General features: G+C 38.4%; 1 protein-coding gene across 3 annotated transcripts in view; it reads left to right on the top strand.

Moving 5' to 3' along the window:
• UHRF2 (ubiquitin like with PHD and ring finger domains 2) overlaps positions 1-16,874 on the top strand; it is a 93,831-nt gene that overhangs the window by 55,170 nt on the left and 21,787 nt on the right. For all 3 annotated transcript variants that reach the window (XR_008504530.2, XM_054500811.2, XM_054500812.2), the window contains exons 5-8: positions 7,050-7,159; positions 9,276-9,462; positions 13,305-13,428; positions 13,656-13,763. Coding sequence is in view for 2 of the 3 variants with exons in the window: in XM_054500811.2 (XP_054356786.1) it covers positions 7,050-7,159; positions 9,276-9,462; positions 13,305-13,428; positions 13,656-13,763 (529 nt within the window). In the remaining variant the exon portion in view is untranslated. The remainder of the gene's footprint in view (positions 1-7,049; positions 7,160-9,275; positions 9,463-13,304; positions 13,429-13,655; positions 13,764-16,874) is intronic.

Below are 16,874 nucleotides of genomic sequence, written 5' to 3'. Positions count from 1 at the left end.
GCCTTTAACAAAAATGGTAAATAAGTGAAAAAAGTGGCTTTGGCCTTGAATTTGTGACATTTATTGAATCACTTAAAGTAGTACATGGAAAGCACCTGTTTCCAGGTAGGGTGGGACAGCTGGCAGTAGATTAGTGCTTTTAGCTAAAACAACTAGAATAGCCCGATCAAATAGTCATCTCTTTGAATGCACCAGAGAATCAAAGAGAACCACTGTGGGTATGTCTCTGGAGAGGTAAGAATGTCATAAGGCAGGTAGCTTTGTAGTTGTGTTTTGCCCCTAGGGAATCTGCTAATTCTGGATGCAGTGTAAAATCTAGTTCAGAGCAGCTAGGAGTAGGATGGAAAGAGAAGTCAGCAGAGCTTTTGGCAGATATTTGGGATGCCTCAAGCATATGGCCTGCTTTCACCTTTGGGCTTTGGTTGAATACTGGACTTCTGCTGGACAAGAGGCTGGAAATGTAGTAAAAAGTGGCATTTTCAGCAGTCTTAGAAGGCATACACTAGATTTTAGGGTAATTGGTATAATGGCTCCACAGAATATGTAGGTCTTTTAGTTTGAAAACTGGATGGCTAAGGCATACAGGTAGACTAAATCTTACTTAAAGACTGTAAACCAGCCTTGACTCAGCATAGATGCTGATTAAATGTTAAACCACCACAGTATCTCTCCAGCAGTAGCAAGGTTGAACTTTCCTTTACATAAGATAATATCTGAAGCTTTTGGCTCCATGATGGAGCCAAAAATGCCATTCTGCCAAAAGACGGTGCCACATAATCAGAAAACAGAAGGAATACCAATTATAGGAATAGACCCGTAGGTGATCTTGGTAATTCAAGTTATCGGAGAAACTTTCAAGTAACTGTGATTAATACGCTGAAAACATGGTGAATTTCAACTGAGAATTGGAATTCACAAAATAATTATATGGAGATTCTAGAACCTGAGAATTATAGTTTCCTAAGACCTTGTTAAATTGATTTAATAACAAATAAGGGCCAGGCGCAGTGGCACACACCTGTAATCCCAGCACTTTGGGAGGCCGAGGCGGGTGGATCATGAGGTCAAGAGATCAAGACTGTCCTGACCAACACAGTGAAACCCCGTATCTACTGAAAATACAAAAATTAGCTGGGCATGGTGGCAGGTGCCTGTAGTCCCAGCTACTCGGGAGGCTGAGGCAGGAGAATCACTTGAACCCGGGAGGCAGAGGTTGCAGTGAGCCGAGATTGTGCCACTGCACTCCAGCCTGGCGACAGAGCGAGACTCCGTCTCAAAAAAAATAAAAATAAAAAAACACAAAAAAAAAACAAATAAGACACAGCAGAAGACAGGATTAGGAAACCAGAAGATAAGTCAATAAAAACTACCCATACTGAAACATGGAAAACACAAGAGTGTTAGACACATAGGACTTGGTGAAAGGTGTGTGTGTGTGTGTGTATACATATATATGTATATATGTATATGTATATTTATATTTGGAATTCCTAAAGAAGAGAGTAGAGTGAAAACAGTATTTGAAAATGTAATAGCCCAAAATTTCCAAAACTGATTAAAGATACCAGTTCAGGTCAAAGAAGTTCTGTAAACTCTAAGCAGGATAAATATAAAGAAAATGCACAGTGGTATATCACAAATAAGAATGCTAAAAACTAAAGATAAAAACACAGGGAAGATGACCAAGTTTTCATTAGAAGCAATTTAAGCTAGTAGACAGTGGAATGGCATGTGAAAATACTAATTTAAAAACATTCCCAGCCAGGCGCGGTGGCTCACACCTATATAATCCCAGCATTTTGGAAGGCCAAGGCGGGCAGATCACTTGAGGTCAGGAATTCAAGACCAGCCTGTCCAACATGGCAAAACCCTGTCTCTACTAAAAATAAAAAAATTAGCCATGCATGGTAGCATGCACCTGTAACCCCAGCTATTTGTGAGACTGCAGCAGGAGAACTGCTTGATCCTGGGAGGTGGAGGTTGCAGTGAGCGGAGATCGTGCCTGGGTGACAGAGCAAGGCCCCATCTCAAAAAAAAAAAAAAAAAATTCCCAACTTAAAATACATTTTTTAATGAAGATACCTGTCAAAAATAAAGCCAAAATAAAAATATTGTCAAACAAAACCTAAAAGAATTCACCATCAACAGACAGGCACTAAGAGAAATAATAAAGGGAGTTATTTAAGTGGGAGGAAGGAGATTCCAGATGGAAACATGGAAATATGGGACAGAATTAAGAGCAGGGAAAGGGTAAATGTATGAGTAAGTATAAATAATTATTTTTTTTAATAGTGAACTTTAAAGTGTACATAGAAAAAATGCGTGACAATAATGCAGAAGATGGGGTTGGTAAATGAAGTGAGATTCTGGCATCATTGGGGAAGTAGTGAAAGTAAAATTTAAAGTAGATTATATCAGGTTTGCACAGCCCAATCTCTAATGCAACTACTAAAAATAAAGGATTTTTAACAAATTAACACACTGAAAATGAAAAAATCAATATTAGTCTAATCCAAAATAAGGCAATTGTGACTAAAAGAAGCACATAAAGTAGAAAACGTACCGTAAAATGGCAGAAACAAATACAGCTGTATCAGCCTTTATATTAACTGTGAGTCAAGCATTTCAAGACAACGATCAACAAACTAGATTAAAATAAAAAATCCACATGCTACTCTTAAGAAAGACTCCTTAAATATAAAGCCACAAAAGTTGAAAAGAGATGGATGGTTGGGATTGTAAGAAGATGACAACAGCAAAGACTTTTCCAATCCCCTTAAATGTCCTGGTAATATAGAGCAAAATATTACTAAATTATCTAATTCACAAACTCATGGACAACATCTACAATGAAACAGGGTGGTATGGTATCATAACCCCCAAATAGCTGGTGGGATGAACAGTGGAAAGCTTCAAGACCTGTGTAGTATCAGTAGCTCTGCAAGAGAAATGTGTGTTGGGCCCAAGAATTCCAAATAATGAATTAGCTCAGCAAACTAATTTGAAAATAGCAGCTATGGTAGCCATCTTTTAAGGTAACCCCCAGTGATTCCTGCTTACTAATACTCACCCTCATGTGGTTTTCAGCCATATTTTACTAAGGTGGCTCTTTGTGACCAATAAAATATGGTGTAAGTGATGCTGTACCACTTCAAGATGGTGTTTTAAAAAGATACCAGCTTCCATTTTGGGTGCGCCCTCTTGGATCACTCCCTCTGAGGGAAGCAAGCTGCATATGATGAGGCTATCCAGGCAGCTTTTTTATTTTCCCTGAGTAGAGCCTTTAAATGAGACTGCACCCCTGGCCAATGGCTTAACTGCAGTCTCATGAAAGATCTTAAGCCAGAACTACCCAGCTAAGCTACTCCCAGATTCCTGACCCACCCCCATATGAGTAAGTACAAGCAGTTTGCAGTAAGATCTGAAGGGGCTAGAGTACTCTTTAAACTCTTTAAATTGGTCAGTTAAAGCTCCATTCCAGGACTAAAGCTCTATATTGAGAAGAAACTGGTGGGAATAGGTTCCAAACTAGTAGGACCAGGAGAATAGAGACAAAGGAAAAAGGGGTCCAGTTAGAAATAGGGGAGGAGAATAGAGCCAGAAGATTTCAGTAAGTAAGCTTCCATGCTGTCTTTTTAAAATTGTTTTTGAAGTATAACTTACATTCAGTAATATGTACTTATCCTTAAGTGTATCTTAAATACAGTGAACATCGACAAATGGATATACGCATGTCACCACTAATCAAAACACAATGTTTTCATCACCCCCAAAAGTTCCCTTGGGTCCCATTACAGTCAGCGCTACCATCTGTAGCATTGGTCCCAGACCGCCACTGATTGGCCTTCTATCAGATTAGATTTTAGTCTCCAGAATTTTGACTGTTTCTCCAAGAAATGTTTACTCTATAGCTGCTAGCAAAAAGTGAAGTTAGACCCTTTAGGTTCAGGAAATTTATCTTACGAAAATAAGCGAAAGGCTCGATGTTAAATTCTGTACGAAGTTAGAAGAGAGTGAGAAAATAAGGAACAGTATAACATGCTTACAAGGAAAACATTCCAGAAAAGCATTAGTCAAGTAAAGGAGAGCCAAGGATTTTAAGTCTAGCCAAACTAGCCTTTAGTATAACAGCTATAGACAAACTGTCATTAACTTCCAAAACTTGGGGAATATTGTTCTCATGAACCCTTCCTAAGGAATCTTCAGGAGAACTAGGTTCAATCAAGATGACTTGAAGATAATTTGAAATAGTTGTGCTAAACATTTAAAATATTTTTACATTTAGAACCAGAACTAACTGAACATAAAGGAGAAAGTATAGTATGTACTGGCTCTATGACCTGACACAGTTAGCTATATTATAACTAAAAAATAGAAGGGAAATATGCAAAAAATTTAAAGTGTTTTCAGTAATTGGCAGCTGGCAACAATGTCTTGCGTGTAATGTGGGATAAAGCAAAGGAGTATTTGTAATATTCTAATTTTGGTATCCTTAAGAACTAGGATTTTTATTGTTGGGGGAAAAAGGAAAAAAGATACATAATTTTTTTAAAAAGTAAATATCCTTTAGCCCTGAATTTGAATGTAAAAGTATTAGCATGAACTCATGAGATGTTTTGTGTTTGAGTGTGTATATTAATGTGTATGTTTAAAATGTACAGGGTACAAACAGTAATCAACCCAGTTGCAGTAAGCTTTCCTGGTGCCTAACTATGGTCTCGAAATACCTTTCCCACTGAAAGAAACTCCTGGCTGGGGGCAGAAAATGGGCAAGATGAACCTGGAATATCTTGTCATGCAAATAAGGAATCCCACAAAGTCTGCTAAGTTCTCGTCAGAAGGGTTTGGGAGTCAACTGGAAGCTCCCACTGGTCAAAGATGAGACAATTTGAACATTGATAAGAAAAATAAAGTGGGTTGAGACATACCAAATATATTTAAATCCATGAGTCCATAGTAACACAAAAACTTGTCAGTATGGAAGTTGTTAGAGAATGATTTATTTTTAAAATTGCTAAGTCAGCATTTTATCTTTGTTATATGAGCTATACTACTGGGTCACCAACTAGTTAATGAGGTCATTTCTCTATAAAATTGTGCCAAGTAAATGAGATGAGAAGGGAATGATAAAATGGCAATATCAACGTTTTCGAATCCCCAAAGAATTAATATAGGCATTGAGCATTAGTAGCTGCCGTCAGGAGAGGAAAAGAGACAGATAAATAGGTGCTTCCTGATGGAAATAGAGCTATGAAATTATCTTACCAAGAAAATGAACCTAAATCTGATTGAGATTGAGTCTTTAGCCCAGGAGTTGGCAATATTTTTCTTCTGTAAAGAGCCAGATAGTAAATAGTTTAACTTGGGGGCCAGATGGTCTGTCACAACTACTTAACTCCCCTGTTACAGCATGAAACCAGCCATAGATAATACAAAAATCAGATGGCATAACTAAGTTCTAATAAAACTTTGTTTTTAAAGTTTTGTGACCTACACTCCAGATCGACTACCAATGTACAAGAAATACGAATGACAGAAAAAACTGTTTAAACCATACTTTGGGAATGCAAATATCAAAAACAACACTGAGAAACACTATAGGACAAATGGTTGGAATTGTTAACAGATTTCAAGGAGGAAAGAGATGACATGTGAATTTATAGATTAGAGACTTTTCAAACACAGGCAAAACTGTTTTAGGGAGGTAGACAAGTGACATGAAAAAAATTAAGGTAAATATAACTCTTGGGAGGACATGAAGTTGTCATTGTGAGGGGACAAGGTGAGGGTTTCTGAGGTAGTTGATATTCCTCTGTCTTCTGTCATTGGTGGTCACAAAGGATGTACATGTTGATAATTGGTTAAGCTATGCATTTATGCAGTTTTCTGCATTTGTATATATTTGACATTGAAAGTTTTTAAAGAAAAGGTGGAAGGATGGAAAAAGTCTTTAAGCAAGTGCTAACCAAAAGAAAGTAAACTTTTGATTCAGAATGCATTACTAGAGATAAGATATTCAATAAGATTTAGGCTTCTTAAATCTGTAGCTAATAAAGCAAAAGCCAACAGATTAAAAGGAGAAATGGGCCGGGTGTGGTAAGTCATTCCTGTAATCCTAGCACTTTGGGAGGCCGAGGCGGGCAGATCACCTGAGGTCAGGAGTTCCAGACGGGCCCAGCCAACATGGTGAAACCCTGTCTATACTAAAAATACAAAAATTAGCCGGGTATGGTGGCGCAGGCCTGTAATCCCAGCTACTTGGAAGGCTGAGACAGCAGAATTGCCTGAATACAGGAGGTGGAGGCTACAGTGAGCCGAGATTGCACCACTGCACTCCAGCCTGGTGACAGAGCGAGACTCCATCTCAGTAAATAACATAAACAAACAAATAAATAAAGGGAGAAATGTACGAATCCACACCCATAAGTAGGAAACTTTGAAGAAGTATATACAAACAAATATGAATTGAGTCTGACAAGTATGGTTTAGTATTTGAAAGACTTTATGAAAAGGGCATCTTATTTTTGCCTAGAAATTATATTTATTGGTAATTTATTTTTTGTAGATTTTTAAAATAAATTGTTACAAAATTATCCCATGTAATTACATTTTCACAAAAGTATATGAAAATATATTGTTTACATAAAAGAAATGTTAAAATTCTACCAAAAGACAAAACAAACAGAAAACATACCTTATTTCTTGATAGAAAGGTTTAATATTGCACAGATTTAACAGGAAGTTATTTAAATCTTTCATTTTAATAGAGTGCCATTTTATCTTGTCTTTAAATTTACAAGATAGCTACTTCTTACCAGATAATCTAATGAAGTCTGTATTTTTTTTCTCATATTACACTATGAATGTTAACTAATCACTATGGACTTTTCCTACTATTGAAAACAATAGTTCAGAATGATTGGAATAGCTCTAATCTGAATTTATAAATAGGCAGATTTCAGTGAGATTCCAAACTAACTTTTAATTATTATTTGTATATACCTTAGCTTTTGCTGGCAGAAGTTAACCTTTCTTCCTTTTTTAAACAGGGGTTCTGAAGGAACATTAAATGACTGCAAGATAATATCTGTAGATGAAATCTTCAAGATTGAGAGACCTGGAGCCCATCCTCTTTCATTTGCAGATGGAAAGTTTTTAAGTATGGATTTTTGTTTTTGGGCTTAGACTACATGTGTTGTACATGATTGAACTTTATTTTTACTAGTCAGTGAATAACTTGGAAGGCAGTATAAAACTGTAGACCATACAAATTTATTTTCAAGACAACAGTTTTGATCTAAGATCATTTTGTTTTAATGAATTTTTCCTAAATAATAAAGTGTTATTTTTGAAGAAATATATTATCTTGGTATTTTATTGCTATTATTTTATTTTTAAAATATTTATGGATATATAATAGTTGTAGATATTTAAGGAGTATATGTGATATTTTGGTACAGGCATACAGTGTGTAAATGATCAAATCTGGGAAATTGGGATATTCATCACCTCAAACACTTACGATTTTTTGTGTGTGTTGGGAACATTCCAAATCTATTCTTTTAGCGATTTTGAAACATACAGTAAATATTAACTGTAGTCCCCCTATCGTGCTTCTGAATACTAGATTTTATTCCTTCTGTCTAACTGTATCTTTCCACCCTATAGCCAACCCTTCTTTATCCCCTGCCCCAGTTCCCTTTCCAGACTCTGATAACCGTCATCATTCTATTCTCTACCTGCACAAGATCAATTTTTTTTGGCTCCCACATACGAAAGAGAACATGTCACATTTGTCCTTCTGTACTTGGCTTCTTTCACTTAACATAATGTTCTTGAGCTTCATCCATGTTGTAAATGAAAGGATTCTATTATTTTTTATGGCAGAATAATATTTTATTGTATATGTATATACCATATTGTCTTTTTATCTGTTGATGCGTTTCCTGCTGTTTCCTCTGTTATAGATTCTGTCCAAAGAAAAAGCCTGTTTCTGTAATTTTGTTAGCAACCCAAGTTTAGTTTTTAATAATGAGATTTATTTTTACACGAGGAAAGGCTTAGAATTATAGTGCTGATTGAGTCTTGAATTTCTGGGAGGTAATAAATGAGGCTTATATAAACATTAGAAGGTTAGAATGCAGCTGTACCTCTTCATTTTACAGATTTTTCTTACCAAACATTTGGTAACAGAGATAGGATTAGATTCTAGGTCTTTTAATTCATGGTGGGGCTTTGTTTGTTTGTTTTTTGTTTTTTGTTTTGAGACAGTTTTGCTCTTATTGCCCAGGCTGGAGTGCAGTGGCGCAATCTGGGCTCACTGCAACCTCTGCCTCCCAGGTTCAGGCGATTCTCCTGCCTTAGCCTCTCGAGTAGCTTGGATTACAGGCACTGGCCACCACGCCTGGCTAACTTTTGTATTTTTAGTAGGGACGGGGTTTCACTATGTTGGCCAGGTTGGTCTCGAACTCCTGACCTTGTGATCCGCCCAACCTAGCCTCCTAAAGTGCTGGTATTACAGGCATGAGCCACCACGCCCGGCCTCAGGCATTTATTCTTAAAACCTCACACTTGATTATTCTTTTTGGTTCCTTTCTTTTCATTAGAAAAGCTGTATGCTGGCTGGGTGACAGCAGTTTGGGAGGCCAAGATTGGTGAATCACCTGAGGGGTCAGGAGTTTGAGACCGGTCTGGCCAACATGGTGAAACCCTGTCTCTACTAAAAATACAAAAATTAGCTGGGTGTGGTGGCAGGCACCTGTAATCCCAGCTATTCCGGAGGCTGAGGCAGGAGAATTACTTGAACCCAGGAGGCAGGGGCTGCAGTGAGCTAAGATTGTGCCATTGCACTCCAGCCTGGGTGACAGAGTGAGACTCCACCTCAAAGAAAAGGCCAGGTGCAGTGGCTCACACCTGTAATCCCAGCACTTCGGAGGCTGAGGCGGGCAGATCACCTGAGGTTGGAAGTTTGAGACCAGCCTGACCAACATGGAGAAACCCCATCTCTACTAAAAAATAAAAAACTTAGCCGGGCGTGGTGGGGCATGCCTGTAATCCCAGCTACTCGGGAGGCTGAGGCGGGAGAATCGCTTGAACCCAGGAGGCAGAGGTTGCAGTGAGCCAAGATCGCGCCATTGCACTCCAGCCTGGGTAACAAGAGCAAAACTCCATTTCAAAAAAAAAAAAAATGCTGTTTCTATGGGCTTTTCTTTATGAGATTCATAGATATAAAAAATGTTTTAAGACGAGACTTGCTATAATTTTGTTCTTAATAGGGCGAAATGACCCTGAATGTGACCTGTGTGGCGGAGACCCAGAAAAGAAATGTCATTCTTGCTCCTGTCGTGTATGTGGTGGGAAACATGAACCCAACATGCAGCTTCTGTGTGATGAATGTAATGTGGCTTATCATATTTACTGTCTGAATCCACCTTTGGATAAAGTCCCAGAAGAGGAATACTGGTATGATTATCAGGTTTTTGTTGTTGTTGTTCTTGCTGTGTAAATAATTAAACATGAAATATGTATTTGAACCACCAAAAGTAGATTTCTAAAGATACATAATATAAAAGTGCTTAAAATGTTATGGCCAGTGGTTACTTAGCATTCATAGCTCTGTTCAATTACTGTAACAACCTCTGAACCATCTCTTGCTCCATTTTTTAATCCCTTCCGTTTCTTCTCTGATAATAGACTGTGTTCATTAAAAAATGCAAATCTGAATGTGTTGCTTTGTTTCTTCAGATGGTTTATGTTGCCTTACAGGAGGACCCTGTGTGATATTTAGTTGCTTCTCCAGCTGTATCTCTTACCACATTCCTCTTTCATTTCCCCAAATACTCTACACTCTAGCCAGATTAAATATCTTTCAACTCCTTAAGTAAGCCATGTTCTTTTTCAGGTTGTCAAACTTGACATATTTTTATCTTGGAAACATTATCCTCTTTGCTGAACTTCAAGATGATACTAATCTTTCAGCTTTTCAGTTAAATGTGGCTTCCTCTGGTAATCCTTTGTGGATGGTCCTCTACCCCTAACCATGTTAGATATCCTTGTTATGTTCTGTAATAGTACTTAATATTTACTAAACACTAACAAAGTGGTTTATATGGATTACTGTATTTAATCCTGTGACGTTGATACATTGAAGAAGGCTCCAATTATACTTGCCAAAATCTATTCTTCTCCTATGGCATGGTGATAACTACAAAAAGAAGTTATTAGAAAAGAGACTGGGAAAAATGTGTCCGAAGTTGAACCTTTTAATACCATGTTAAGGAGGTTTTTTCTTTTTAAACTATGTGCCATATTGCTACTGGTGAGCGTTTTTAAGTAACACGGACGACTGAGTCAGAAATAACTGATGTCACAAGTGGTTAATTGGTATCTGTGAAAAATAGATTGTTCCTTTGATCTCTTCCTAACCTGTTGGGAAGGCAGTTGCTGTATTATGACAGGCTGTAGAGGTGAGAGAAAGGGGGAAAGGCTATATCTTCTTCCTTTTACCTCCTACTACTACCTCATATGATCACACTCTGAATTTTACCATCGCTAATAACTATTTCCTCTGAAGTCTCATATTTTCCTTCTTTCTTGTTCAATGGATGACATATTCCTGCTTCTCTAAAATACACTCTTTCACCTGCTCTCACAGTTCCATAGTCTTTCCAGAAACTTCACTTCTTCAGTTAATTCCTCTCCCAAGTTGCCATTACTAGATCATTCTCATTAGCATTCTAGAATCTCTTGAATTTTCAAAATACACACAAACCTGCCTTGATCCCATTTCTCCCACCGGCTGCCTACTCCATTCTCTGCTTCTTTCATGGCAAAGATTCTCAAGAGCTATCTCTACTAATTGTTTCCATTTCCTCTCCTATTCATACTTCAGCACTCCAGTCTAGCTTTCCTTCCACTGTATCTGCTTATGTCAGGTTCACAGACACTTTATGTCTAAACCTAAGGGTCAGTTATCATTCCTTACTCAACTGCTTAGCTGGTTACTCTGTTTTACAGATTTGAGATCAGGTAATACCGATTTTCTACCTACTTCACTGGCCTTTCCTTCTTAGTCTCTTGTTGGGTTCCCGTCACCTACCAGATTTCAGAGCGCCCCACTCACCCCCCCCCCCACAACCCTGCCAAAGCACCATCCACTTCTTTTCTATGCTAGGGAACTATGCTTGTTCCCTAGATGATGTCGTCCAATTATGAGATGTTAAATACCAAGCTAATAGTTCTGAATTTATGTCTTCATATCTAATTTCCCCTGGGCTTTATGTTCCTATATGCAATTGGTTAGTTGACTGGCATCACAAAATTAGTCCAGATGGAGTTCTTGATTTCCACAAACTCCCTAAAATCCTGCTCCTCCTCCAGTCTTCATTAAATAGTACTAATCATTTTATCTACTTGTTCATGCCAAAAAGCTAAACTTCATCCTCAATTCTTCTTTTGTTCTTTCACATACTCTACCTCAATAGATTTTGACAGTTCTTAATATTTCTCCATTCTCACCTCCTAGCCCAAACTACCATCTCTTCCTTGAACTTCTGTAACAGATGTCTAACTAGACTCTTTGCTTCCATGTACTGTCCGTTCTCCCATAGCAGCAGAATTAGCTTTAAAAGGCCTGAATTCGATGATTCGTCTGTTTGAAACCCTCTAATGTCTTCCTATTTCACTTAGAATAAAAAAAATCTAAGCCCTTACCATTTATGACCTGGTCCATGTCTACTCTCTAACTTCGGTTGCTTATCACTAACCTGTTTACTTACTAACCTTGGTCTCTACCCACCTTTATCTTCCTCAAAGCATACCATTTCTTTTTATGCCTCAGGACCTTTGCACTTAACTATTTCTTTGCCAGGAATGCTTTTCTTAGGTTATCTACTGTAAGAAGCATACGATTTCTAGTCACTCTTGTCACATATAACCCTGATGTATTTCCACTTAACACTTTCTGAAATTCTTTCCGTGTACGTTCTGGCTTTCCTTAACTACTATGTACAAACATTTTTATCACAAACATTTATCCCCAGCACGAAAATAGTGCCTTGCACGTAGGAGGTTCTGAACAAACCTGTTGAAGGAGTGAATCAATCTCAGAGATGACTTTAGGATGATATAATTAGAAGAGTGTCTTGTATTACTCTGGGGTATATCTCTACATTCGTATCAAGGTCTTTCACTTCACCTGAAACTCCTTAACCTTAAATCTTTTCTGCTTCTCCGAATCATGTTGTCTGGATATTTAACCTGTGCACTAATTTTCTCATCAAAGAGATAATACTTGCTTTAAATCACAGAATCTTTAATAAAGTTAGTTATAAAGATGAGCCCATCAGATAAAATACAGCTTTTCTTTAGGACAGTTTATTTTTGGAAGCCTTCCTGATTTCCCAACTAGAAAGGACTTTAATTCATAGTATTTAGTGCCTTCTCAAACATAATTTGCTCAAGATCAGGGACTGAATTATTTAAATTTTTCTCTCCTGTAGTGCTCAACAAAGTATCTCATAATTGGATTGACTTGTGGGCATAGTCTTCTTTGCTCTAAAAGCTGCATAGAATAGATAATTGTGAAATAGAAAGTATGGGCAAAGAAATTTAAGATTAATTGGGCAGTAGCCATTAGATCTTTGTTAGGGTATTCCCAGAGTTTTCTTTGCTTGGTGACATAAAAATAGCCTCATCTCATTCTGTAGACATAAACCTTGCTTTTTAGAAAAGATTCAAGGCAGTTTATGAAATATAAGTTACAGTAGGGTAATCAATTACAAATAGGCTAAAGGACAAACAAGCATAAGCAATTAAAATGAAGCTAGCGATAAGGTTAATATAAACAAACATCCTTGAAGTCCTGTATACTTGTTATGTAAACTACCATTTTTCTCTGGGAATTCTAATAACCAATTTAGATGGGGAGATGTATCTGTTACACAGTTGAATGTTCTAGGAAGATCTAGCTACTTTTGTTTTAATGACAGGAACTTCAAATTTCTATTCTCAGGGATAGTGATAAGTTTAGAGTTAATGGTATCATTTTGAATCTCATAGCTTTGAGTTTTGAACTGAATTTGAGGATTTATAAGTTATCTAAAGGAATGACAAGGATATTTTTAAAGCCAGCCTAACCATGTAAATATTTTGAAAAGTTTAGTATTTTAATGCCAGTTAAAGCTCTGTAATGTATACCAAATAATACATCTTAAAACTTGCTCTTACCTAGGAAGGCTAATATTCTGTTACTAGCCTTAATATGGTATTGTGAAAATGTCTTCGTTCTTTTTTTTCTTTTAAAGGTATTGTCCTTCTTGTAAAACTGATTCCAGTGAAGTTGTAAAGGCTGGTGAAAGACTCAAGATGAGTAAAAAGAAAGCAAAGATGCCTTCAGCTAGTACTGAAAGCCGGAGAGACTGGGGCAGGGTAAAGAAGAAATTCCCCTTTTCTTCCTAATAGCAAGTTATAATATATAATGTTTTAATACCAATAGTAGTAATGGTATAAAAGATTAAACAGTATCATTTGTTATTATCAGTGGTACTTAAATTACATGAACAGTTGGGTTCCTATTTTATTCACATCTCAGAATTAAGGGCTTTCATTAAAATTTAACATAACTGATTTCTCAAAGTTTGTTTTGCGTCTTGTAGGGAATGGCTTGTGTTGGTCGTACGAGAGAATGTACTATTGTCCCTTCTAATCATTATGGACCCATTCCTGGTATTCCTGTTGGATCAACTTGGAGATTTAGAGTTCAGGTATGTTTTAACATTGGCTTAGTTGAAAGGGGAAAATTGGCTATCAGATTATAGAAATGTTAATGTCTGTTGATTTAAGTGAACCTAACACATGACATTCACTTGTTAGAATGAAATATATTTTTTAGGATGGGTGTACTCTTCCTGGAGGTTAACAAAGGAACATACATCACAGAATTGGGCATTAGCTATGCATTTTCATCACTTTGTTTTTACTGTTCTAGTTGTGGTAGTAACCATTATTGTTAAGCTTTCTAAACAGCCTTTCTTGCCAGAAATTTAGCATTTGAAATATTAAACTTGAATCATGTGGCAAATTCTCATTCAATGTCGTGGAACTCTAAGCTTGTTTCAGGTGTTGTTTTTGGGATTTATCCTCCTGAACAAATGCTAAGACGTTGGGCAGAGGAAGTGCCAGCTAATCCGAGAATAAAATAATTTCCCATTTCCAATTACAGACACCCAGGATTCTGAACATTAAATAAGAGTGGCTTTTTTTTTTTTTTTTTTTTTTGAGACGGAGTCTTGCTCTGTTGCCTATGCTGGAGTGCAGTGGTGCAATCTCAGCTCAACTGCAAGCTCCGCCTCCCGTGTTCACGCCATTCTCCTGCCTCAGCCTCCCAAGTAGCTGGGACTACAGGTGCCCACCACCACGCCCGGCTAATTTTTTGTATTTTTAGTAGAAACGAGGTTTCACCATGTTAGCCAGGATGATCTCGATCTCCTAACTTCGTGATCCACCTGCCTCGGCCTCCCGTTACAGGCATGAGCCACCGCGTCCGGCCTGGCTTTAGTTTTTAAATTGAATGGCCCTGGTACTTAGACCTTTAATACAATATAACATTTAGATAACATACACTTATCCCTTGGTATCTGTTGGGGGTTGGTTCCAAGATCCCCTATAGACACCAAAGTCTGTGGATGCTCAGATTGCACACAAGCTCAGGCTTGTGTGGTGGCTCACACCTGTAATCCCAGCACTTTGGGAGGCCGCAGCAGCCAGATCGCTTGAGGCCAGGAGCTCGAAACCAGCCTCGCCAACATGGTGAGACCCATCTCTACTAAAAATACAAAAATCAGACAGGTGTGGTGGCAAGCGCCTATAATCCCAGCTACTCAGGAGGCTGAGGCCAGAGAATTGCTTGAACCTAGGAGGCAGAGGTTGCAGTGAGCCGAGATTGTGCCACTGTACTCCAGCCTGGGTGACAGAGCCAGACTGTCTCAAAAAAAAAAAAAAAAAAAAAAAAATCCTTTATACAATGGTGCAGTATTTTCATACAACCTATGCACATCCTCCTTTATACGTTAAATCATCTCTAGATTACCTATAATACCTAATAGATTGTAAATGCTGTGTAAATAGTTGTTAACACTGTATTGTTTGGGGAATCATGACAAGAAAAAGTCTGGACAGATTCAGTACAGACAAAGCCATCTATTTTTTTTTCCCCAAATATTTTCTACTCTCTTGACTTGGCAGATGTGGAACCTGTGGGCCAACTGTAATACATAAAAATGGCTTAAAAAGTTATGTATATATTAAATACTAGTAAATAATTTGTATTTTAAAAACACACCCTACTTTTCATGGTTTTTTTTTGTGTGTGGAGACAGAGTTTCACTCTTGTTGCCCAGGCTGGAATGCAATGGCACGATCTTGGCCCACCACAACCTCCACCTCCCGGGTTCAAGCAATTCTCCTGCCTCAGCCTCCCAAGTAGCTGGGATTACAGGCATGCACCACCATGCCTGGCTAATTTTGTATTTTTAGTAGAGACAGGGTTTCTCCATGTTGGTCAGGCTGGTCTCGAACTCCCAACCTCAGGTGATCCGCCTATCTCAGCCTCCCAACGTGCTGGGATTACAGGCGTGAGACACTGCACCCGGCTTCATCATCATTTTCTGTTTCTCAGAGGCAGCCACTTCAAAATTTTAGTTGTCTCCTATGCATTTACCTTGTTATTTCTTTCTTTCTTTTTTTTTTTTTTTTTTTTTTTTTAAGAGACAGGGTCTTGCTCTATCACCCAGGCTGGAGTGCAGTAGCAGTTACAGCTCACTGTAACTTCAGACTTCTGGGCTCAAGTGATCATTCCACCTAGCTAGGACTAAAGATGTAAAGATGTATACCACTGTGCCTGGCTGTGTTTTTTTTTGTTTTGTTTTTTGGTAGAGACAGGGTCATGCTATGTTACCCAGGCTGGTCTCAGACTCCTGGCCTAAAGCATTACTCCAGCCTTGGCCTCCCAAAGCACTGGGATTATAGGCTTAGTGGCAGCGGTGGTGGCAGGCGTGGCAGCAGCTTCTCCTCCTCCTCCTTCTCCCTCCTCCCTCCTGTCTCTTCCCTCCTCCCTCCTCCCCTCTCCTCCTGGATGCAGTGCCATAATCACAGTCCTTTCCTGAGCTCAAGCTGTCCTTTACTCTGAGCCACCAGAGTAGCTGAGCCTACAGGCACACACCACCACACCCAGCTGATTTTTGTGTTTTTTTGTAGAGTCTGGATTTCACCGTGTTGCTCAGACTGATTTTGAATCCCTGGGGTCAATTCCTCCTGCCTTAGTTTCCCAAAGTACTGGTATTACAGGTGTGAGCCACTGTGCCTGGCCCTACCTTCTTATTTCTATTAATAAATAATGTATTTATACTGTTTTTTTTTTAATTCATCTTTTAGTTGTATTCACTTTTCTTTTTTTTTTTTTTGAGACGGAGTTTTGCTGTTGCCCAGGCTGGAGTGCAGTGGCACAATCTCGGCTCACTGCAACCTCCGCCTCCTGGTTTCAAGCAGTTCTCCTGCCTCAGCCTCCCAAGTAGCTGGTATTACAGGTATACGCCACCACGCCCAGCTAATTTTGTATTTTTAGTAGAGATGGGGTTTCTCCATGTTGGTCAGGCTGGTCTCAAACTCCCGACCTCAGGTGATCCACCCGTCTTGGCCTCCCAAAGTGCTGGGATTACAGGCGTGAGCCACCGTGCCCGGCCATATTAACTTCTTTCTGTGGAAGATGAAACATTTAGTTTAATACTCTCTGTGTTCTCTTATCTTTGCAATAGTTGTATTATAATTTTGGTTGAGCCAGTATTCAAAGTTTAGTTTATTATGACTTTGGATCTATA

Source organism: Pongo pygmaeus, chromosome 13 (assembly GCF_028885625.2).
Source record: "Pongo pygmaeus isolate AG05252 chromosome 13, NHGRI_mPonPyg2-v2.0_pri, whole genome shotgun sequence".
In the NCBI taxonomy this organism is placed as follows: domain Eukaryota; kingdom Metazoa; phylum Chordata; class Mammalia; order Primates; family Hominidae; genus Pongo; species Pongo pygmaeus.
This window is presented reverse-complemented; position numbering and strand designations above follow the sequence as displayed.